This window comes from Bufo bufo, chromosome 8 (genome assembly GCF_905171765.1).
Source record: "Bufo bufo chromosome 8, aBufBuf1.1, whole genome shotgun sequence".
NCBI classification, from domain to species: domain Eukaryota; kingdom Metazoa; phylum Chordata; class Amphibia; order Anura; family Bufonidae; genus Bufo; species Bufo bufo.
The window spans coordinates 208,075,778-208,100,146 of record NC_053396.1 but is presented as its reverse complement, the minus strand read 5'-3'; the positions used below and the strand labels follow the sequence as shown (position 1 = coordinate 208,100,146).

The window sequence follows — 24,369 nt, the reverse complement described above, 5'->3', positions numbered from 1 at the left end:
TGTAAAAAACTTTTTTTCTTTTTTTTTTGTCCACTTTTGGGGGTCTGATCCCCTTTACAATGCATTACAATACTTCTGTATTGTAATGCATTTGCTGTAAGTGTAAGGCCGAATGCACGCGGCCGAGAGCGGTCCGTGGTATGCTGGGCTGGATTCCTGTTCAGAGCAGGATCGCACGGTGTCATTGGTTGCTATGACGCCCTGCGCTTCATGCCGCCGCTGCACTACAGTAATACACTATGTATTACTGTAGTGCAGCGGCGGCGCTTGTATTACTGTAGTCCAGCGGCGGCATGAAGCGCACGCCATCATAGCAACCAATGACGCCGTGCGCTCCTGCTCTGAACAGGAATCCAGCTTGGCATACCACGGACCGCTCTCAGCCGCGGAACACGGCCGTGTGCATTCGGCCTAATACACAGTGTAATACACTGACAGACCGCTTGCCTGTGAGATCCAGGGGGCTGGGTTCACATCAAGTTTTTCCCATCCTATTGACGTATACAAAAAACGTATATACGTTAAACAGATGCCTCAGACTGATGCCGTACAGTGGCATCCATTCACCATAGAGTTCCATTGTAAAAAAAAAAAAAAAATGCATTTGCTGTCAGTGTAAGGCCGAATGCACACGGCGGTGTTCCGCGGCCGAGAGCGGTCCGTGGTATGCCGGGCTGGATTAAATACTGTTTTTCAGTTTTTTATAATCTGCGGATTTGTAGTGTGACTGACGCAGTGGCGGATCTGACTGCGGATTAAATCCATTCGGTGCAGGTGATCTGCGTTTACGCACCCACCATAGTATCAACACGGAAACTGCGTCAAGAAGGGACATTCCATAACGTTTAGACGGAACAACCCCTTAAACAAAATGGCTGCGGACTCATCTTAAAATGGCTGCCGATGAATATTCATGAGCAGTTCCGGCTCAGCAGCAGCGTTTTTTTTATTTTTTATTGTACACTTGATATGAATAGAAAGCAGCCAGAGATCTTCTTTCAGTTTCATCTTTGAGCGTTCCTGCTCCCCGCAGCTCGCTGTCCTCCCCCTCTGATGCTAACCTTCGCGTCCCTGAAGCTGTCGATGAAGATGGACGCTGGCTCCTCGCCAGCCAGCTCCTGTTTCTACGTGTGCTTTTACCGTGTCCAGCGCTGATCACGGTGACGCCTTGTGTGAATTTATCGCAGGTTGTCCGCCCGCTCACACGTGGAAGATTGCTGCAGAAATTTCTGTGACTGAAAATCTGCGGATTTTTACAGTTCCTCTGGTTATATAGAACACATACATTCCTGCAGCAATTGTGGGAGCATAACCCCGAGGCTGGGTTCCTCCGTATTGACCACACGACGAGCCACGCGGCCAAGGACCAAGTGGTTGTAGTAATTCGCAGCGAATCAGTAGGTACAATCCAGCCTCAGGCCTCCTGCACACAACCATGGGGCCACCGTGCTTGTCCCACGGACCATAACTCGCGTGTTTTCAAAACACAGGCACCGACAGTGTGCACTACGCCTCGCTGTGTAGGCCCATCGACTTGGGTCCGCAAACCGCAACATGCGGTGAAAGATAGGACATGTTCTATCTTTTGCGGTGTGTCGGCACGGACCCCAAAGCCTTGGAAACACTCAGAAGCCCAAAACCTGCATCAGATTGTACGGATTTTGCTAAGGATTTGGGTTTCTGCACACGGTGCAGATTACGTGCCGTTTTTCCCGCGCGCATTGTCATGTGGAAAAACTGCAGCGTAATAGAGTACCAGCAAAGTGGGGGGTCATTTACTATGTTGAAATACGCCTACATTAGTCGTATTTCAGGTGCCGATGGCGGCACAGCGGTTAGTTGCGTCACTATCTGCGACTTCACACTGCTCACGATCGGTCTAAAATTGTGGGCGGGGAAGGGGAAGGGCCGGCAGGTCAGTCTCATTCACCATTTTTTACGCCCTCTTTTAGGCTTAGAAAAAGGTCTAAATGTAAGACAGCAGGGAAGTTGTCTTACATTTAGACTGGCGCTGAATGCGCCAAAGTTCTGCAGAGGCCGGCGCCTCTCCATAACTTCGGCGGATTCACCGCCAGCTTAGGGCTTTATTAAGACCGGAGTCTATACCGGCATGTGAATTTGGGGCACGACCGTTGGACACGACCGTTGTTTCGGTCCGCATCCAAGCCGCAGTTTTTGCGGCTCGGGTGCGGACCCATTCCCTTCAATGGGGCCGCAAAAGATGCGGACAGCACTCCATGTGCTGTCCACATACGTTGCTCCGTTCCGTGGCCCCTCAAAAAAAATATAACCTGTCCTATTCTTGTCCGTTTTGCGGACAAGAATAGGCAGTTATATCAATGGCTGTCCGTGCCGTTCCGCAAATTGCGGAACGCACACGGACGCCATCCGTATTTTGCGGATCCGCAATTTGCGGACCGCAAAACACACAACGGTCGTGAGCATGTAGCCAAAGAGTGATAATTAGGCCTCTTTCACATGACCGTTTTTTTTTTTCATTTGCGGGCCGTTTTTTGTGTTCCGTATACGGTCCGTATATGGAACCATTCATTTCAATGGTTCCGCAAAAAAAAACAGAATGTACTCCGTATGCATTCAGTTTCCGTATTTCCGTTCCGTTGAAAGATAGAACATGTCCTATTATTGCCCGCAAATCACGTTCCGTGGCTCCATTCAAGTCAATGGGTCCGCAAAAAAAAACGGAACACATACGTAAATGCCTCTGTATGTCTTCCGTATCCGTTCCGTTTTTGCGGAACCATCTATTGAAAATTTTATGCCCAGCCCAATTTTTTGTATGTAATTACTGTATACTGTATATGCCATATGAAAAAATGGAACGGAAACACAACGGAAACAAAAAACGGACCGCAAAACACTGAAAAAGCCATACGGTCGTGTGAAAGAGGCCTAACTCTGACGATCCTTCCCAGGCATTGTGCATGGGTGACAGGCCTGTCTGCGAGTTGTATTGTATTGTATTGTATTGCGACTTTATAGTCGGCTCTTAACTTGTGTGCGTTTCCTTTTTAGGTCTCCGCTGAGGTGTCCTCTTCAGCCTTCACAATGATTTCCTTCTGTTTTCTGCCTATTTTGTTCTTGCTGGACTCGTCGCTCAGTTGTATGACATCCAGGCTCGTCTTCAGTCATTGTCCCGGTGTCCCCCTTAGTGTTGTGTGGCTGGTCTACCTCCTTAAAGCTCCTGCTCTTGCCCTGATATCCAGTAAACTGCCCCGTCCACAATGGATTCCCTCCGATCTCCTCTACGTTCTCACCTTCTGCTTCGCTCCTCCTCTGTACCAGACCCTGAGGTTCTTTCTCTCCGCTCAGTCTCCGGAGTTATACTCTGTTTTCTCCGACTCCCTGCTCTATCATCTACCCCTTCCATTGTCATGTCTGCTCTGGGATCTGCTTGTACCTCCTAATAACACGAAAGACTCTTCTGCCGGAGACGATCGCGAAAAAACAGACAAGAAGAATTTCGTCAGACTCGTCAAACTTTCGAAGCCGGATTGGCTTTACCTGTGTTCGGCTTTTGTCTTCCTTGCTCTGGCTTTAATATGTAAGTTCACATAACTCTTTTATATAACATTTAACATTTTATATATAAAAATCTAAAACTATAAATTTTAAAATAAGAGAAAAAAAGAACTGAAATACAAAACTGTATTCTCAAAATAGTAAGTTTTGGATGTTATGGGGCCAACGGAGAAGGAGGGATCCCCTCAGGGTGTGGAGACCTGAACATACACAGGGTTTTCCTTCTTCCCCTTCTTTAGGGCTCATGCACACGACCGTATTTTTTTCCCGTGTCAGTTCTGTTACGGAAATTACTCCGTGTGCCTTCTGTGCCCGTATGTCTGCATGGCCGTTCTGCAAAAAAAATATGTCTTATTATTGTCCGTATTTCAGACAAGAATAGGACTGTTCTATTAAGGGCCGGCCCTTCCGTTCCGCAAAATGTGGAATGCACGCGGCCGGTATCCGTGTTTTGCGGATGCGCAAAACAGGCAACGGTCGTGTGTATGAGCCCTTAGGCTTAGAATGTAAAGTGTTTGCAAAAAATAAACCTTAATGGTATATAATATAAAGGCGATATCTTACAGATCCCCTACTGCTCTTGTCTTGACACTTTACGTGGTATTCCCTTCTGGGACATTGATGGCTTATCACTATAGAAAGGCCTTTAATGTCAGATAGGAGCAGATCCCACTTCTGGAACTCCGCTCCTATGTCCAGAACGAGCCCCCAAAGTGAGTGAGACTACACCGCACATGCCTGGCTTGCTTTCCGTTCACTGCTATGGATGCTCACTCGTCCGTTTTGCCAAACTCCCATAACAGGGAATGGAGAGCAAGCCACGCATGTGCGGTGTGCTCTCATTCACTTTGGGGGCCCCGTTCTGGAAATAGGTGGGGTCCGCTCCTCTCAGACATTGATGGTACATCCTAGCAATAGGCCATCAATGTCCCAGATGAGAAAAAAAAACATTTAATGACACTCCACTGGTCTCTACTTCGTGGTCCATCTCAATGCCAGAGAAGGTCTGCTCAGGAAATCACTGGCCTTAGTGGTCACCCTCCTGTGCCAGTGGTTGGCTGAGTGGGTTTTTTTCCTGACATTTTTGTGGTGTCGAGATTGGAGCAGCAAGTAGAGAGCAGCGGAGACCAGGGCAGCGTCTGACCAGTAGATTGATGGAGGTATCTCTTCTTTTGGGTTTTTAACCATCTTTGATGACGCTGGACAGTATTTTTCTTAAAGAGGTTCTCCGAGACCAGTAACTTCATTTAATATTGGCAGGCACAACACAGGAGGAAAAAAAGAACACTCACCTGTCAATGGTGCCCTGGTTCCAGCGTCACGTTCCCTTCTCCTCTCCGGCGTCACTGGACCGGAAGTGTGAAGTCTACGTACACCTAACCACTGCTGGCCAGCCAATGGCCTCGGTCACATCATGCTTCCATCATGTCACCACTGAGGCCGTTGATTAGCTGGCAGCAGTGTGTGGATGGTACGTCACATTTCCGGTCCAGGAGGCGAAGGGAACTCGGCAATATCAAAAGGGATTTCTGGTCTTGGACCAGAACCTGTTTAAGAGGGAAAATCCCTCTAAAGGGGGTCTGTCACCAGGAACTGTTACACCAGGCACCGTGCCTTGTAGGACTAGCTCAGCTGAATGTAATGATATCTTTCACCTATTGATCTGTTGATTCATTCTTCAAACCATATGGAAATGAGCAGTTATGTGCACCGAGGGCGGGCCCAAGTACTTTGTGCACACTTGCTCCTCCTGCTTCCACTGCCAGCCCTGCCGCCGTCTCCTTTTTGATGGACAGGGCCAGGCGCGATAACGAAGCAGGAGTCTGACCCTGCATTCACATTGCGGATGTAGCTGCACGAAAGTGATCTAACTGTTTGGTACTTTCCAACATGGTCATTGACTTAGTCATCTGGTGACGTGACTGTGAAGAGGTAGATGAGCGCCGGCCTGTACCGTGTGAGATTTCTAAAAGTAGGTTTTATGGTTGACAGTTGAAATGTCGATTCCCTACTATACGGGGCGCCTGATTGACATCTTATCCAACCACTACAAGGAGGCTGAGTTCCTGGCGGCTATCGTTTATTTGGCGGTGTTGACCATCTCAAGGTGGGTGTAAACTTAACATAACGTAAACACTTGTTGGTCCTCATGAATAAAACTGGTGAAGGCAGAAATTGGAGGTGAGCAACCACTCAGATTTCAGTTGCCGTTTTTTCCAGATGAATTCTGATTGGTTGATAGGGTTAAAAGCTTAATTTTGATGCATTGTCCTATAATGGTAAAGGGGGTATTCCCAGAGAAGACATTTATAGCATGCCCACACGGTATGCCATGAATGTCTGATACTTCTAGGATCCGTACCTGAACAGGAATGCCCCGACCCCAGTCTTGCCTGGCGAGGCAGCCATCGACATTTACTTCTATGGGAGGTACAGAAATTCGGCTGCGCTGCCACCTGTTCATTCACCTGTATCAAATCCTGTGAATACTCCATTAAACCCCTCCATAAGCCGCTGTACTCTGGCAGTGCATTACAGATTTGAATTGTCACATGGAAAGATTCTGCATAACTTTAAAGGGTTATCTGATATTTTGATATTGATGGCCTATGCGCAGTATAGAACATCATTATCAGATCGGTGGGGGTCCAACTCCCAGCATCCCCGCCGTCCAGCTGAAGAGGCTGTGGAGCTGCGGTGAGTGCTGCGGCCTCCTCACAGCATACTGAGGACAGCGCCGTCCATTGTATAGTGGCTGTCCTTGGTATTGCAGCCCAGGCCCATTCACTGGAATAGGACTGAGCTGCACTTAGGCCACGTGACTAGTGAACATGACATCTCTGGCCTAGGAACTCACTAGAACTCCATGGTCTCTTCAAACAGCTGATTGGCAGCTGCCTCTCTTCCCTTGAGGATAGGCCGCCGATATAAAAACCTTCAGAAAACCCCGCTAATGTATTGCTTTATATGACTGCCATTCTGAATGTGAGCCTGGAGGGCGGTCGAGGTCGACTGCCAGTCTTCTCCTCACAAGCATACATACAGGGAAGGGCGTCCGCCATTGAGTGAGACCACGCACCACAATCCTTGTCTCCCAATTGCGAACACGTGAGGTAAAGAAATAATTATTGCTTTATTGAACGTAATTCCAACGCCTGACGCACGCCTCCTTTTTCTTCAGCTCTCTTTCCGTCGGCTGCAGAGGAGGACTTTTCATATTCTGCCTCTTTCGTCTCACAAGACGTTTGAGAATCCTTCTTTTCCGTGCTGTCATTAAGCAGGACATCGCCTTCTTCGAAACGAATAAAACAGGTAAAGTACGAGCCTGTAACTTGGAAAGATTTCGACCCTTAAAACACAAATGGGGAGATTTATCAAAACTGGTGTAAAGGAAAACCGGCCTCGGCTACTTTCACACCTGATCCGTCATGGACCAGCAAAAACGCTTCCGTCACGATAGTACAACCGTCTGCATCCGTTCTGAACGGTTGTATTATCTTTAACATTGCAATGACGGATCCGTCTCTAAAACCTTTGTAAGTCAATGGGTGATGGATCCGTTTTCTTTTGTGTCAGAGAAAACGGATCCGTCTCCATTGACTTGCATCCCAGGACGCACTCAAAAACCCTGCTTGCTGCGCTTTTGTGTGCATCACGGGAACGCAATGAAACGGAACAGAAGACGCCCATGGCCTCTTCAAACAGCTGATTGGCAGCTGCCTCTCTTCCCTTGAGGTTAGGCCGCCGATATAAAAACCTCAGAAAACCCTGTTAATGTATTGCTTTATATAAAAACCTCAGAACCGTTCTGTTCAGTTTTGTCCCCATTGACAATGAATGGGAACAAAACGGAAGCGTTTTCCTCCGCTAGTAAGATCCTACGACGGATCTCAATAGCGCAAAGGGAAAACGCTGGTGTGAACGTAGTCTTAGTTACCCATAGCAAATTTCCATTTTTCACAGCTCCTTTTAGAAATAAAAGGCAGAATCTGATCGGTTTTTATGGGCAACTAAGCCACTGTTCTGTCACACCAGTTTTGATAAATCTCCCCATAAATGTAGTAATGCGTGACCTTCTATTTTACCATTGTAGTAATGGCGCATTTAGCTAGAAATGAAATGCGTTTTTTACGGTTCTCTGGCAGGTGACCTCTCCTCTCGACTGTCCAATGACACGGCTCTCGTGAGTCGCTCGATTGCTGGCAATGTGAATATAACACTTCGGACGTTAATAAAATGCATTGGCTATTACTACTTCATGTTCTTTCTATCGTGGCGACTTACGCTCCTCTCCCTCATCAGCATGCCATTAATATCCGTGGTGCAGCACATGTACAATAAATATCACGAGGTAAGTGTCTATATGGAAATAAAATGTCATAATGCCAACTTCTTATTGGTGCAGCCATAAATAATAATCATAAATGTCGGGGGAAAAAGTAGGACTTCCTGTGCTTGGCCCGCCCGCTGCAGCAGGCCTTGTCCGGCATTCATCTCCTAGTGGGAAGGTGCACTCCACACAGCCCATCATGGTGCCTGGTGTCTGCATTTATTCGGGTCCCTCCTCCTGATTGGGAAGGAGCCAATGTAAGAAGGCCATTAGGGTGCTCATAACCTCCATGCAGATTAGTGCTAATTGCCAGGCCGCGTCTGGCCCAGCAATGTTAAAGGGAACCTGTCACCGGGATTTTGTGTATAGAGCTGAGGACATGGGTTGCTAGATGGCCGCTAGCACATCTGCAATATCCAGTCCCCATAGCTCTGTGTGCTTTTATTGTGTAAAAAAACGATTTGATAGATATGCAAATTAACCTGAGATGAGCCCTGTCCCTGAGATGAGTCCAGCGTGAAGGAGCCCAGCACCTACCCGGCATCCTCAGAATCTCCTCCTTGCTCCCCGACTTCAGAAAGCAAGAGCGCCGTAATCTTGCAGTGCGCGAGCTAGCGCATGCGCAGTTTGTTCCCTGAGGCTGATGCCAGCACAGGGAAGGAACACTATGACGACACTGCGCATGCGCTAGCTCGCGCATCGCGAGATTACGTCGCTCTAGCTTTGTGACGTCGGGGAGCAAGGAGGAGATTCTGAGGATGCAGGGCGGTGCTGGGCTCCTTCACGCTGGACTCATCTCAGTGACAGGACAGGTTTACACAGTAAAAGCACACAGAGCTATGGGGACTGGATATTGCGGATGTGCTAGCGGCCTTCTAGCAACCCATGTCCTCAGCTCTATACACAAAATCCCGGTGACAGGTTCCCTTTAGAGAGGACCTGTCCCCTCTCCTGACATGCCTTTTTAATAGCTACTTGCATTCCCCATCTAAAAGCAATTCTGGAGCATCTATTCTTATGGCTCTATGTTGTGCCGTTCCTTTATTATTTCTACTAGAAGTTATGAATGAATTGCTAGCAGTCTGCAGTAAGGGTACAGGGGGGGCGGTAACAAGCTGTGGGTGTGTCCCTGCACAGTCTGAAAATGGCAGCACTGATTGGATATAGTAAGTCTGTGCAGGTACACCCCCCCAACTGGTTACCGCCCCTCTGTACCCTTACTGCAGACTGCTAGCAATGCCTCCATAACTTCTAGTAGAAATAATAAAGGAATGGCACAACATAGAGCCATAAGAATAGATGCTCCAGAACTGTTATCACATGGGGAATGCATGAAGCTATATAAACAGACATATCAGGAGTGGTGACAGGTCATATGATGGAGTTCCCTGTCAAAATAACTTGTTGATCGGTGGGACATCATATATTCCTAGACCAAAGGGTCACCCCACCCTTGGCAGTTTCTCTGCACAGTGCAGCCCCCTAATAGGTGCCATACAACAGTGTTTCACACACTTTCTAGGCCCAGTACTCTGTTATCAAGGGAGTTAGTTACAAGAAATCTGTCATGCTGAACATGGTGTCTGAGCTGCAGCTTCATGTCATACAGCAGGAAAAGCTGAGCGGACAAAATATAAAGTTTTGTGGAAAAATATTCAGTATAACCTATATTTTATTTGTTTAAATCATTGCTCATTCTGGTCTGTGGAGTCCAGTGGGCGGTCCTATGAGTGATTGACAGCATTCCCTGTATAACTGTGTATACATAGATAGTTGTCAGTCACTAATAGAACTGCCTCAAAAACCCAGAAAGAGCAGAAATTTGAAGGGGCTGTGTAGTGCCATAATATTGATGACCTATCCTCAGGTCAGTGGGAGTCCAACTCCTGGCACCCCCGACGATCAGAAGCTTGAAGGGTTTGTGGCGCTTGTGCGAGCACTGCATCCCTTCAAAGTTGGTCTGCACGTGGTCTCCTTTGTAGTGGCCATGAAGTGTAGTTACAACTGCTCGGCCCAATCAAATGAATGGGTGAGGAGTTGTAATTAACACTGCCCCGCTGGTACAAAGGAAACAGCGTACAGGTAAGCCTTAAGCCTCATGCACACGTCCGTGGTGCAGAAGCGCACGGCGTCATTGGTTGCTATGACGCCGTGCGCTTCGTGCCGCCACTGCTGTACAGTAATAGACTCGTATGATCTAAACACGGGCGCAACGACCGCTTCAAGCAGCTGATCAGCGAGGTTGACGAGAGTCAGACCCCCAATGATCTGATATTGATGACCTTAACTTAGTATAAGTCATCAATATTATAGCACTGCACAACCCCTTTAAATAAATGAAATACAGGTTATACAGAATTTTTACCCTCAAAACTTTACAGTTTACTCAGCTTTTCCTGCTCTATAGTCTTTCTGCCACAGTCCAACCTCCGTTCACTGCTATGGGGCTATTTTCGGAAGTCACGTAGAAGAAGTCTGACACTTCGGAAAATAAAAGTTTCAGCTCAGAGAAGTTTTAAGTAGAGAGTGTATTAAATGTCTCTATTCTTCTTGTCAAATCTCTTATGCTTAAAGGGGTTTTCCGGGTTCAGAGCTGAACCCGAACATATTCCCTTCTTCACCCAGGCAGAGGGCAGAGCTGTGTCCTAGCATCTACAGTACATATTACATACACTATGTACTATAGCTTCGCCACACTGAGATCTGCTCAGAAAGCTAATCTACATATTACTGCTCTATTCAGAGGCACAACATAGAATCATGAAGACATCAGTAATGTGTGTTAGCTTCTAAGCATACTTAGCTTCTTTTTCTTATGGAATAAATGGGGAAGAAAAAAAAATATCTGAAGAAAGAAATTTTGATGTCTCTCCCAAGATTCAAACCTGGGATCTCTACATGCAAAACCAATCACTTAACCACCCTGCTGTAACATTACTACACACAGATGTATGTTTTCCCCATACTTAGAAACTAACACACATTACTGGTGTCTTTATAATCATATATTGTGCCTGTGAATACAGCAGTAATATAGTAGATTGGCTTTCTGAGCAGATCTCAGTGTGGTGAAGCTATAGTACATAGTGGATGAGACATTGGTTTATATTTTGGCCAAAGCATAGTAAGCCACTCACCGCGTCAAGGTCGTCTCAATTGAGTGGTCCCTAACTCTTGTTCCTACCTGTTCATGGGCCATGACAGCCACATAAAATCCAGGGAATGCAGGTCAGCATGCAAGCCAAGTACACTTTGCTTGTAACCCCGTCCGGTGCCATTACAGCTTTCATCGGATCCAGGGATGCAAGTACCAACATGCATGCTGAACCCACCATATACTTCTCCTGGAGCCAGATGGCTAATGGTAGGTTCTATACAAGCAGACTCAGTTTTATACTCCAGGAGAAGTATATGGTGGGTTCAGCATGCATGTTGGTACTTGCATCCCTGGATCCGATGAAAGCTGTAATGGCACCGGACGGGGTTACAAGCAAAGTGTACTTGGCTTGCATGCTGACCTGCATTCCCTGGATTTTATGTGGCTGTCATGGCCCATGAACAGGTAGGAACAAGAGTTAGGGACCACTCATGAGACAACCTTGACGCGGTGAGTGGCTTACTATGCTTTGGCCAAAATATAAACCAATGTCTCATCCAGCATGGAGGGCAGAGTGCTGGATGCAGTGTGCGATCACATTTGCATTTTCCGTTTGTGTATGTTTTCCGTTTGTGTATGTAGTTCGCCATAGTGATGTGCACCTGCAGGCAGGTTGTGCGGACTCAACCCCTTATATTTTTTTCTTTATAGTACATAGTGTATGTGATATGTAGATGCTAGGACACAACTCTGCCCTCAGCACGTCTAGTCCTGTCAATCAATTGGAGGGGGGCGTGTGCAGAGCACAGGGGGGTTACATAGCAGTACTCAAAGGATTCAGCCCCACCACTGAGTGCTCAAAATTCTCATTTGCATATGAATAACAATGCTGATTTCTCTTCAACTGTTTATCATACAGACAAAAGAAAGGCAAAGTATTAATCAGCATGATGAGCCCTACCAGGCAGTATGTCTGATTTAACAGGGTTGATCCTGGTGACAGAGCCGCTTTAACTATAGATTATATTGTCTAGAGTGCTGCCTCTGGTCTATGCCTTACCTTTATACTGGGCGGGGGCAAAAAGGAAGCTAAAATATAACTTTAAATGAATACAATAAAATATCTGGGTAATACCAGCTATCAAAAAAGACAGTACACCCCCTCCATTTTTGACCATAATATTTGTGTAATTATTACCTTTTATACTGCTCAACTGAGCAGACGATAGTCGGGAAGGAACCGTTCCTTCCCTGCAAATTACACGCTGTGATCTCCTCCACAGTACCAGCACCAGAGGCTGTTTAGACGGCATGATCTACCACCGGCAACTGATGATTTAGGTGTCCGCATGAACAGTCTAATTACCCAATGAACGAGCACTTTTGCTCATTCATCAGTTAATCAATGGCGCCTTTACATAGGCAGATTGTCACTAACGAGCGCACAGTACCAAGGTCATAGCAGAAATTCCAGCAGATCTGGATATAAGTAATCCTTCTTTAAGGAAGTTAAATATACTGCATAGAATATACTGCAAGACTGACGATTGATGATTAGAAAAGCTATATATGATTATTTTCCTTATCACTGCTATGGGAATTTTGAAAGCAGCCAAGCATTGGCTCGGCTATTTTTGCAAGTTCCATAGAAGTTAAAAGGGTTGTCCGCTGCTTTTACATTGATGGTCATCAATATCAGATCAGCGGGGGTCCGACACCCGGCACCACCACTGATCAGCTGTTTAAAGAGACTGCAGCTCTTGTATGAGCGCTGCTTTCTCTTCACTGTTTACCTGCTTGCCGTCACAACTGCAGCGGTGAGCAGGTGTAATCACAACTCCACCGTCCCATTCACTTCCATGGGACGGTTCCTTCCTCCTTGAATAGTAGTGAATCGGCGTGAGTGGCTGCCTATACACGATATGCTTTCCATTCACTTCTGTGGGACCTCCGTAAATAGCCAAGCGCGCTATTTTCACTGCTATTAATGGAAGTCCCGTAGTAGTGAATGGAGAGGACTTCAACCACTCATGGTGTGCTTTCCATTCACTTCAGGGCCCTGGTTCTTGAGATAGAAGTGGGTTCCACCTCTGGGACCTGCAGCTGTCAGACATTTATGGCATATTCTATTGATATGTCATAAATGTCCCAGAAGGGAACGCCCCTTTAATGCTTCTGTGGAGTAAATGAAATGACATTTATGGTAGGTCTTAAACTGTTGTCAGCTGGATAACAGTATTTTTGTCCTAGCCACACATGAAAAGTGACATCTAAAACTTCACCTTCATGCATTTTTATATCAAATTATTGGCTTACCATTTTTTACTTTTATCTCGTAGGATCTTGTGAAGAAGGTGCAGGACTCCATCGCTGCCTCGAGTGATCTAGCAAAAGAGATTGTTGAGTCAGTAAAAACAGTGCAAAGTTTTGCCGCTGAGGAAGAAGAGGTGAAGAGATACGAAGAGGCGATGAAGAAGACCCACAGCCTGCAGATCTGTAGGGACATGGTCCGAGCTTTGTATCTTCTGCTGATAAGGGTGAGACAACAACGGCAGCCAACACACATGCTGTAATCACACAGATTGATCTATCTACCTTGCAATTTCCCCACCCCTGTTAGATGTTTTAGTACAATTAAGAAATAAAGATTTCTTTTGTTTTCTTTTAGCGTTTTCCCAGCCAGCATTTGTAAGCACTTTCAGCAATTTTCAGTATTTATAAGCATTTTTGGTGACATTTTTGAACAACATTTTGAACGTGCATTTTTTTTCTAGTGTTTTTAAAATTGCCTACAGCCAAAATCCTATATGTATATTTTGATCAGGTTTTATTTAGGCTTTTAATGCTGTCTTTGAAGCCCTAATCGGGGGTGGATTATAAAAGGAGAGAAAGCTTTAAAGAGGACCTTTCACCTTGAAAAACATTGTGAACGAAGTATGCTGCCATGGAGAGTGGCGCCCGGGGATCTCACTGCACTTACTATTATCCCCGGGCGCCGCTCCGTTCTCCCGTTATCCCCTCCGGTATCTTCACTCACTAAGTTATAGTAGGCGGGTCTGCCCTTGTCCTGTGGGCGTCTCCTTCTCCTAAGCTGTAGCGCTGGCCAATCGCAGCGCACAGCTCACAGCCTGGGAGAAAAAAACCTCCCAGGCTGTGAGCTGTGCGCTGCGATTGGCCAGCGCTGCAGCCTAGGAGGAGGAGACGCCCACAGGACAAGGGAAGACCCGCCTACTATAACTTACAGAGCAAAGGTACCAGAGGGCATAACGGGAGAACGGAGCGGCGCCTGGGGATAATAGTAAGTGCAGGGAGATCCCCGGGCGCCGCTCTACATGGCAGCATACTTCGTTCACAATGTTTTTCAAGGTGAAAGGTCCTCTTTAAGCTGGCTTTTTAATGTTGTTTTTATTTTTTTATTTGTTTTTGATTCTTTTTTTTTTTTTTTTTAAACCACCTGAAAAACAATATTGGAGAAACGCTATGGAAGGTCTAAAAAAAAAAGAAAAAAGAATCATGCCGTTTTACCACTGCTGACGAGTTTTCAGTGGATGTAACTAGTGATGAGCGAAGTTCTGTTTTAGAAGTTCCCGGTTCCAGTTACCACAGAATTGTGTTATGGAGCCTTGACCACTCTCCTCCATGTGAATTTAGCCTCAGCTACTCACTGCAGTGATTTTTCAAGCTACCCAGTGCATTTTCTCCTAAAAATGGATTAGAAAGGTACAGTCCCATGTAGTGTCCACCTTCCGGACAAGGCACACCCTTGATGGTATAGAAAACCCGGTCCATGTGGTCTTCTTCAACAAGATTCTGTCAGTTGATTGATAACCTCTGATGCCAGCTGCTACCTGAGACTGTAACCATAAGTGTCAATGACCTGGATATCTGCAGGGATAGTTATAGAATTGTAGTATACCTTACTCTACAAGGTGTCTTTTTCTGTTTTTGTTTCCTTTAGATCATTAATCTCGGAGTCCAGGTCGCCATGTTATGCTACGGGCACACGTTAATCCAAAAAGGAGAGATCAGCACCGGAGCAATGGTGTCTTTTCTCATCTACCAGATGGAGTCTAACGATTATATACGGGTACGAGACAAGAGAGATCACACTGCTGTAAGGGCTCAGTGTCTGCTCTGTATTTAGGAAAAACATTGGTTAACGGTAGATAAATGTGCCCCAATGTTCCCACGCTTCACGTACGCAGGAGGGCACACGCTGTCACTTAAGTTCTACATACGCACCTTATCAAGTAAGTGCCTCAAAAGGAGTGATCGTGTGGACCGGCACTTAGAAATCCCTATAGCCTCCCTAATATACTGTACTATGGTTCCTCTCGGTTCTTTGGGATGGGACAAGGCATTTTGAATCTTTAGGCAGATATGGTAAAGTGGGATTCCCCGCCACTTTCTTCTTTCCCATCATGGAATCAATTTAAAATGATAGTGATTGGGTCCTAGACAGTAAAAGGGTTAATGGAAACATCTCTGAGTCCAGTACCTGATTTACTAATCTCCGGCTCCAGCGCCGTCTGTCCATGAATTGGATCTAAATGGAGACTAGACGGCGGTGTGCTTTAAGTTGCGCTCTCTAATCCCTGATTGGGGCGACCTAGGTAATCTCTTACACCTTACACCCCCAACCCCCACATACCCTCCCCCCGCAAACCATCATTGCGATGCTCTCCATCTTCCATAGCTTCAACATTCGGTTCCGTTTTTTTTTTTTTCCTTATGTCTGTCCGCCAACATCAGGACCTGTAGAGAAATCCATACTCACCTGGTCACCGCCACTCACTTTTATCTCCTTTGGTCCCCAGGCTGTCTTCACTGCACATCTGATCCCCGTCTGTCAACTTTCTGCATGGAAGGGGTCACCAGGGCAGCCTCACCCAAGATGTGTACCCAAGCGGTACGTCATTACTGGCATACATGGGCAGCACGGTGGCTCAGTGGTTAGCACTGGTGCCTTGCAGCGCTGCGGTCCTAGGTTTGAATCTGACCAAGGATAACATCTGCATGGAGTTTGTATGTTCTCCCCGTGTTTGCGTGGGTTTCCTCCGGTTTCCTCCCACACTCCAAAGACATACTGATTGTGAGCCCCATTGGGGACAGTTGGATGATAATGTCTGTAAAGCGCTGCGGAATATAGTAGCGCCATAGAAGTGCATAAAATAAATAAATATATCACTGCTGAGGCCAGTCATTGGCTGCAGTGGCACACATGACCCCATCCATTTATGAAGTTGACAGATGGGGAGCAGAAGTCCAGTGAAGACAGTGGTGGGGAGCAGGTGAGCGTGGATTTCTCCACAGGTCCCACTTGCTGGAAGGCCGATTCCTTAAAAAAAAAAAATGGAAAACCCCTTTAAGGGTGAGTATAGGGCAGTTAATGGGCTAACTAGTGAAGTGCTGGTATTCTGTTCTAAATGAAATCTTTGAAACGTATGAGGATCTGAAGACTTAGATACGTCTTCTATTGGACTAGTAGTGCCGTTCACAGTAGGACTTCCACGGTAGGTCCTTATTGGGCATGACACAGAAATGAACTAAACCTGTTCATTCAAAATAGACGCTTTTTATTGACCTACATTCCCCTCTCTCCTGTTTTTCAGTCTCTGTTTCACATGCTCAGTGAGATAACACATTCAGCAGGAGTGGCCTCCAAGGTTTTCCAGTACCTGGATCGGGAGCCTCAGATCTCCGCATCGGGATCTCTTTGTCCGAAAGAGTTAGTTGGTGAATTTGAGTTCAGGAATGTTACGTTTCATTATCCCTCCCGTCCAGATACCCCTGCTGTGCAGGTAAGTGTGTGCAACTGTTACACGTGCCGAAGTCTACACCCGTACCACATGAAAAATACCATCCTCTTGGGGCAGACTTACTGAGGCTACATTCAGACGACCGTAAGTGTTTTGGTGTCCGCAAAACATGGATACCAGCCGTGTGCGTTCCGCACAGGCCCAGCCTTATATAGAAATAGGACACACTCTGTATTTTTTTGCGGGGCTGCCGAACAGAACTACAGATGCGGACAGCACATGGTGCGCTTTCCGCATCTTTTACGGCCCCATTAAAATGAATGGGTCCCCATTTTGCAGACCCACAAATAAGGTCGTCTGAATGCACCCTAATCCTGTAGACAGGCTTCGCATTTATCACAATGGGTCTTGTTGATGATAAATCTGATGCAGGGCTAACTTCATACCACTTATTGGGTGGCTAATATTGCAAACAATTTTACAAAAAAGTTGTGATACAAATTGTTACACCTTAGGTAACGCTGTAGTCTTCACAGCTCTTGGCCAGTGAAGCGTGGCGGGAATGTAAGTTCAAGTCTCAGAGATTTCTGCAACAGATCTGCCGTCTGTGAATGTAACCTAATGGCTAATGAACAACATAGACTGAGGGTCATGAAGAATCTAGGAAAAATGACACAAAAACTCTGGAGTGTGCAGCTGCAGCACAGTAAAAGAATAGGAAACTTGCAAACTGTTCTTGTTATTTAATATGCGAATGCCTTGTAATGTACCAACATATTTCTGTATGGATTAGTCGGGGTTAACATTCCTGACTCTGCTCCTGCAGGAAGTTAGTTATGGAATTTAGACCTGCCCATAGCTCGGTTACCTAGTGCTAGCTGAAGGAGTGAGAGGAAGGAGAACTAGGCCTTCATTCCAGAGAATCACTCTTTCTGAGAAATGTACAGAGCGGAAACCACCTCTACTTCACAGTACTCCAGAAAGAAAGAACTAGAAGGTCCAGAATAGGCATGGGCAAGCATTGGAGTCAGTCAGAAAGGTATCTGCTGTTTAATGCTGATAAAGACTTTACTGCAGTGAGAGGTACATTTCACTCGTGGACACGGTGTGGCCACCATCTCTTAATCCTGTACTGCTCAGCTGGGAATTACAACCACCATTGCAAGAGTAATATTGCCAGCCTTAGATTCTGCAGACAAAGAGGAGTACTACAATCCCAATCCTGGCCTATAGCCATACATTGCTATCTGGGAAAATTTGCACTGAGAATTGTTTGGAACTGTGTTTTGATACTGTTGGATGTACTACAACTCCCATCCTGCACTTTGGTAAAGAGCTACGTTTACCTTCTACAGTTGGACTCCATTTGCCGGCCACAGCACCTACATCTCCTGCCTTGCACCCACACCAGACTCATAACACAAAGAGCACCCCAGCTACCAACAGGCAGGAGTCCCAATATTAGGATGTGAAGTGTGCACCCTCCTATCATTGCCCTGGCCCTAGGGAGCATTGGTGTGGGGATTGCCACTCTAAATAATTATTGCAGCCAGAGCCACTACCACTCCTATCCTCTGCTCCACTCAAACCTCCCGGGCTTGCGGCAGATGAGAAAAATTATATGAGACTTCTTTTGAGATTAATTTGATGCGGTGCAGCTTAGACACTTTTTTTTATATAAAACCCAAATTTTCTTTGCGCTTTTTATCACTAGGGATGAGCGAATTGACTTCGGATGAAACATCCGAAGTCGATTTGCATAATACTTTGTTTGAATACTGTACGGAGCGAGCGCTCCGTACAGTATTAGAATGTATTGGCTCCTATGAGTTATTACTTCCAAGTGGTACCTTGGAACCGAACCCGAGTTTTTTTACAGTAGAAATTAACTTATAAAGTTATTATGCGAAGTCTCACATTGTAATACCGCTCCGTACAGTATTTAAATCAAGTATTATGCGAATCGACTTCGGATAATTCATCCGAAGTCGATTCGCTCGTCGTTATTTATCACTATGGCGCATGCAATACAAAGATTTAACCACACACCCTCCGTGTGCCTTAGAGGGGTTCTCTGATTTCATAATGACATTTTATTCATCTACCGAGAAATCTACCCCAAACACTGCATATATTTTGCCCCATATACCTGTTTTTTTTATGTTTTTTTTTTTTTCCCCTGTTCTCAGCATCACTGTATCCTGGCAGGATGTTTACTTGCAGAACTTCCTGTTTTCATCAGGTTTTCTAACCAGACCCATCATGCTCTGCTCTGTAATGTTTTCTCATGGCTTGCTCCGCTTGCCAGGTTGTTTTTCTCTGTGGTAGCCATTCCCCCTACACCTCCCCTTTCCATGTTAGGTAGGTGGCGCAAACCCTGTGAAACAGTACAGCAAAGCATGCTGGGTTTGGTTAGAAAACCCAACAAGAAGCTGATAAAAACAGGAAGTTCTGCAGGTAAACATCCGGCCAGGATGCAGTGATGCTGAGAACAGGGGAAGGAAAGTGCTGAAGTGAAAAACCGGGATATGGGGCAAAAATATGCAGTGTTTGGAGAAGTATAGGCAGGTTGGAAAAATTTAGTTATAAAGCAGAGGTTCCCTTTATTACAGCTACACCTGTCTATAGCAGGATCACTGCCAATTATCCCCTGAGTGCAGTGTGTAATTCTTCTCTATGATATTCTCCTCCCATTGGAATTCTGTGACTCTCCTTGACAAACAAAAGACTTGATTTAAATATAGTATATATAGTCTACAGAATGATGACCGAGCATAGATTGGCACCACACTGATCTAAATGCTACTTATACTTCTGTGTTCTAGTCATCGCTGGGGGTCTCAGTGCACAGAGCCCCTCCGATATAAACTTATGATATGTCTCTGATATTTCAGAACTGTCACATAAAACTTGTGGGCACTTTATGTAGCCTGTTCTTTCATTTACTGCAATGTTCTTAGTTCATATCTGTCCTCTATCGTGTCCATTTTATGACCCGCAGAACGTTTCATTCCGCCTTCGTCCTGGAAGTGTTGCGGCTCTTGTTGGGCCCTCAGGAGGTGGCAAGACAACCTGCGTGTCGCTTCTGGAGAGATTCTATGAGCCACAGAGTGGAGAAATCCTTCTTGATGGAAAACCACTAGCTGATTATGACCATCAGTATCTGCACAGTAAGGTAAGAGAAACATAAAAGTAAACCTATCGGGACCATCCAAACACGTAGTAAACCTTTAGGACACCTGCACATGAATTTCACCACAATAGTAATGGGACAAATACGAAGCAAAGTCTGCACGTGGTGTCTGTGTGCATCTGTTTCAGGCTAGGGAGAGGCTGATTTGTAATATTGTCCTTAGTGACAGGAAATCCAGAAAAATGTCTGCCCCCGTGATCACTGCTTTATAGGGAACCTCCAGAAACCTTTATATACCGTACAGACACTTGAATGAAATTAGTAGCTTTAACTATAAGCTGTGTTTATATTAGCTGCTGATTGTATGAGCAGTGCCCCTTCAACCCCTCAAGGACCAAGCCAATATTGTTTTTAGTTTTTCTTTCTCCCCGCTTTCCAGGAGCCATAACTTTTTTACTTTTCTTTCACATAGCCATATAAGGGCTTATTTTTTGCAGTACAAGTTGTATTTTTAATGGCACCGTTTAATTTTGCTATATCATCTATTGGAAAAGATGGGAAAAATGCATTATGGGTGGACAGGACGTCCCTATTAGGCCTCATGCACACGTTGTGTTCCGTTCCGCAAAATGGGGTTCCGTTGTTCCGTGATCCGTTTCCGTTTTTGTTTCCGTGTGTCTTCCTTTATTTTTGGAGGATCACCAGACATGAAGGAAAGTTAAAAAAAAAGTCAAGTTTGCCATGCAAATTATAGGAAAAAAACGGACGCGGATGACAATCTTCTGTGCCTCCGCGTTTTTTCACGGTCCCATTGACTTGAATGGGTCCGCGAACCGTTTTCCGTGAAAAAAATAGGACAGGTTATATTTTTTTGACGGACTGGAACCACGGATCACGGACGTGGATGTCAAACGGTGCATTAGCCGAGATTTCAACGGACCCATTGAAAGTCGCAACCCCTTCCTAATTTTTTCGCAACCCCTTCCTTTTATGCCGCCCCCATTCCTGTGGCTAGTAAAGATCGCTCTCTCAGACCAGGCCCGGCAGCTATTCCATGCGTTTTCTACACTGTCTATACTGTCACTGTATATAATTTCATTGTGTAATACTGTTAAGGGGGCCCTGACCAAATCTTTTAGTCCTCCTCCTCCTGGATGGGCCCCTTCTGGGTCAGGGCCCCAAAGCTGCAGCTTCCCCTGCAGCTACGCCCCTGGGCTGTAGTTATTATTTGTACAATTTTGGGGTACATACAACATTTTGTTCACTTTTTGGGGGCCAAGGAAAAAAGGTGAATTGCACATTTATATTTTTATCCGTTACAGAGTTCAACACATAGGGAAAATATTTTTATATTTTAGTAGTTTGGACTTTTTCAGTTGCAGCAATACCTGTTATGTTCATTATTTTATTGTTTATTTCTTCTATATGTAAAACTGGGAAAGGGGGTGATTAGATTTATTTTTTTCCAAATCTGTTTTATTGTTTAGTCATTATAGCAAAAAGCAAATACAATTCAGCATAACCGGTAACAAGACAGTATATACTAAGAGGTACAGACATCGGTGAACAAGAATTTCAAAAACAATGTGTCGTCCCCCCCCCCCCCAATCTTGTGCTTCAACCCGAAATAAAATGGCACTTCGGGGAAACCTCAAGTGCCAGCCGAAATTTGAATAGGTGTGCGTCCATGAAGAACCTCATATAAATACCATGTGGTGAAATGTGAAAATAAGTTTAGATTTGATGGAAGTGGAAAGAGTATTCATAAATAAAGACCGTTTTTCAAAAAAATATTATTTTTTCCTTATCTTTTAAAGTAAAAATCCAGTCCATATTAAACAGGAAGGTTATTTTGGCTTGGATAAAAGAGATAGAAGGTATTTCTGAGTCTAGCCATCGATGTAGAAGGCTTTTTCTAGTAGCAGCCGCCCAAATGTGTAATAGAGCTTTATCTCGTCTAGGAAGAGTGAAGGTTATATTGTAGGTTGTTAATATGTGGGATCGCACTTGCTTCAATAAATCTTGAACACATGTGCAGCCCCACAGATGATGGTTTAGACCTGTATTGGGCATATTACATTTAGAGCAAGAATAGGTACAATCAGGGGACATTTTATTTTTAATGCTTGGTGTCACATAAGCGCTATGGAATATCACCAAAGCCATATCCGTATAGCTGCTGACTGGGGAATGTTTGTGTATTTTCAATGTGGCATCTAATAATGTTCTGATCCATTTCCTCTGACCTGTGGTGACTACATCCCAATCTATTAGTGGTCTGAGGAATCTGTAGATAGTACTAGTGGAAGAAATCTGAGTTCGGACTCTTTAGAAATATGTTTAAGCATTACCCTCTCGAGTCTCCCAGAATATTGTTCATACAGCGTTGAACAAAACTACAGGCTTGTAGATATATAAATTGGTTATGATTAAATGCCGGGAACCGTTGGGAGGCTTCTGGAAAATAAAGAACAGAGTCACTGGAATCTAACATATCAAGAATCCAAATACATCCCTGTGAAGCTAGGGTAGTATATATCCTGGGCGGTCTGCCCCCCAGAAACCCCGGGTGACCTAAAAATGGCTCAAAGAAAGTATGTGTGCCATCTGGTCTACTGAGTTTCTTTATTTTACGCCAGGCCTGAATAGTATTCCATAGAACAGGGAAATCTATTATGTTAGGAGGAAGCGTAGCTTTCGGTAAATGCAGGAGTGGCAAAAGGGAGATGTGAGGGAAAAATAGTTTTCCATATCCACATTGGGTTTTACCTCACACCCAACCAATAACCTATCGAAAGTTGGCAGCCAGGTTATATAGTGAAATGTCAGGGAAGTTAAGACCCTCCAATATTCATTGTTGCTGTAGTTTATAAAGGCTAATTTGACTCCAAATGAATCGCCTAAAAGTTCTCTGAAGAAGTTTAATGTCCGATGAGTGGAGCAGTAGGGGGAGAGTTTGAATTAGATAGAGTGGTTTAAGGAGGTGACATCGGCCAGAGAAGGACTATGTAAAATGTTGCCAGGGTTGAATTAAACAAATGATAGGGGCAATAAAAGGACGGTAGTTCAGCCTATACAGCTGGGTCGGGTTGGCTGCTAATTTAACCCCCAGGTAAGTAATGGATTCGGGATGCCATTGAAATGGGAATGAAGTATGGTTTCTGGCTGTGCGAAAAATAGGAAGCGCCTCTGATTCATGAAAATTAACCTTAAATCCGGAGATAGCGCCAAAGGATGCCATAACTGACATTATCTGTGGGATAGCCTCAGCAAAGGCTAGTAGTTTAGTTTCAACTGGTCGTGTATGAATGCCACGGAATTATGGGAGAGTTTGTAGGACTCTAATTAAAGGATCTAGGGCAAAATTAAATAGCAGTGGGGATAATGGGCATCCCTGTCTCGTTCCTCTGCCCCCTTCAAATGAGGAGGAGCAAATAGAGTTAACCCATATAGTAGAGCGGGGATTATGGTACATCATCTGGACAGCAGTACAGAACATGGGGCCAAAGTGTCGTAGCCGAAGGATTTCCTGAAGATATCTCCATGACACTCGATCGAAAGCCTTGTCAGCATCTAGGCTAACTAGGATATTCTTAGTTTGTCGATGTACTCTGCTTGATGATATCGCCCCAATCTCCGTTCGGAATTTGTAGGTAATAGATCTTCCTAACATAAAACCTGTTTGAGAAGGGTGTATGATATCTGAGAGAAAGGTTTGAAGTCTATTTGCCAATATTTTAGTAAATATTTTAAAATCTGCATTTAAAAGCTAGATGAGACGGTAAGACTCTACCAGTAGGAGATCTTCATCTGGTTTTGGAAGAACCGTTATGCAGGCGTCATTAAATCCATCAGGAATAGTGTTACAAGTAATAATGTGATTATACAGTGAGTATAAGTGGGGGCTCAGGGTTCTATTTAATAATTTATAATATTCAATCCCAAAGCCATCGGGACCCGGTGCCTTAGAAAGCTTGAGAGATTTAATAGCGGCTGTAATTTCATCTTGACTAATAGAAGCGTTCAAAATTAGTCAATGGTCGTCTGACAAGGTGGGTAAAAGATTAGCATTGAGAAAAGGGGACCCTGAAGGTACGTCCTCTGAGGGTGCAGTATATAAAGATTCAAAGAAGGATTTCAATTGCTCTCCAATTTCCATAGGATGAGATATGAAAGAACCCGTATGCAGCTTCAACTTGGAAATTTTTGTAGCAGTATGAAAAGGTTTGGTAAGGGAAGCTAACAGTCTGCCCGGTTTATTACCCCAACGGAACAATCAATGTTTTTGGTAGTTCACATCTAATAGCGCTCGCTCATGAGCAACTGCCTCGGCCTCCATTTTGGCATTTAAATATTGTTTAGTTTCAGGAGTATTACAGAGCTTAAATTTCTTTTATGCCTGAGTAAGGGTTTTCTGGGTGGAGGTTAAGGAGGCCATTCATTCTTTCAGTTTATGAGAGACATAGGAAATGATCTGACTTCAGAGAACTGCCTTAGAGGCGGCCCAAAA

General features: G+C 45.0%; 1 protein-coding gene across 2 annotated transcripts in view; it reads left to right on the top strand.

Annotated features, from left to right (window-relative positions):
• TAP2 (transporter 2, ATP binding cassette subfamily B member) overlaps positions 1–24,369 on the top strand; it is a 42,285-nt gene that overhangs the window by 2,799 nt on the left and 15,117 nt on the right. Inside the window, exons 1-9 of one of the 2 annotated variants that reach the window (XM_040405402.1) lie at positions 702–1,397; positions 3,034–3,562; positions 5,533–5,647; positions 6,722–6,852; positions 7,686–7,891; positions 13,307–13,504; positions 14,926–15,054; positions 16,580–16,768; positions 19,728–19,901. In XM_040405402.1, coding sequence (XP_040261336.1) covers positions 3,067–3,562; positions 5,533–5,647; positions 6,722–6,852; positions 7,686–7,891; positions 13,307–13,504; positions 14,926–15,054; positions 16,580–16,768; positions 19,728–19,901 — 1,638 coding nt within the window. In that variant the 5' untranslated portion in view covers positions 702–1,397; positions 3,034–3,066. Of the gene's footprint in view, positions 1–701; positions 1,398–3,033; positions 3,563–5,532; positions 5,648–6,721; positions 6,853–7,685; positions 7,892–13,306; positions 13,505–14,925; positions 15,055–16,579; positions 16,769–19,727; positions 19,902–24,369 lie in introns of those variants that run through there. The other variant, XM_040405401.1, reaches the window with a different exon arrangement.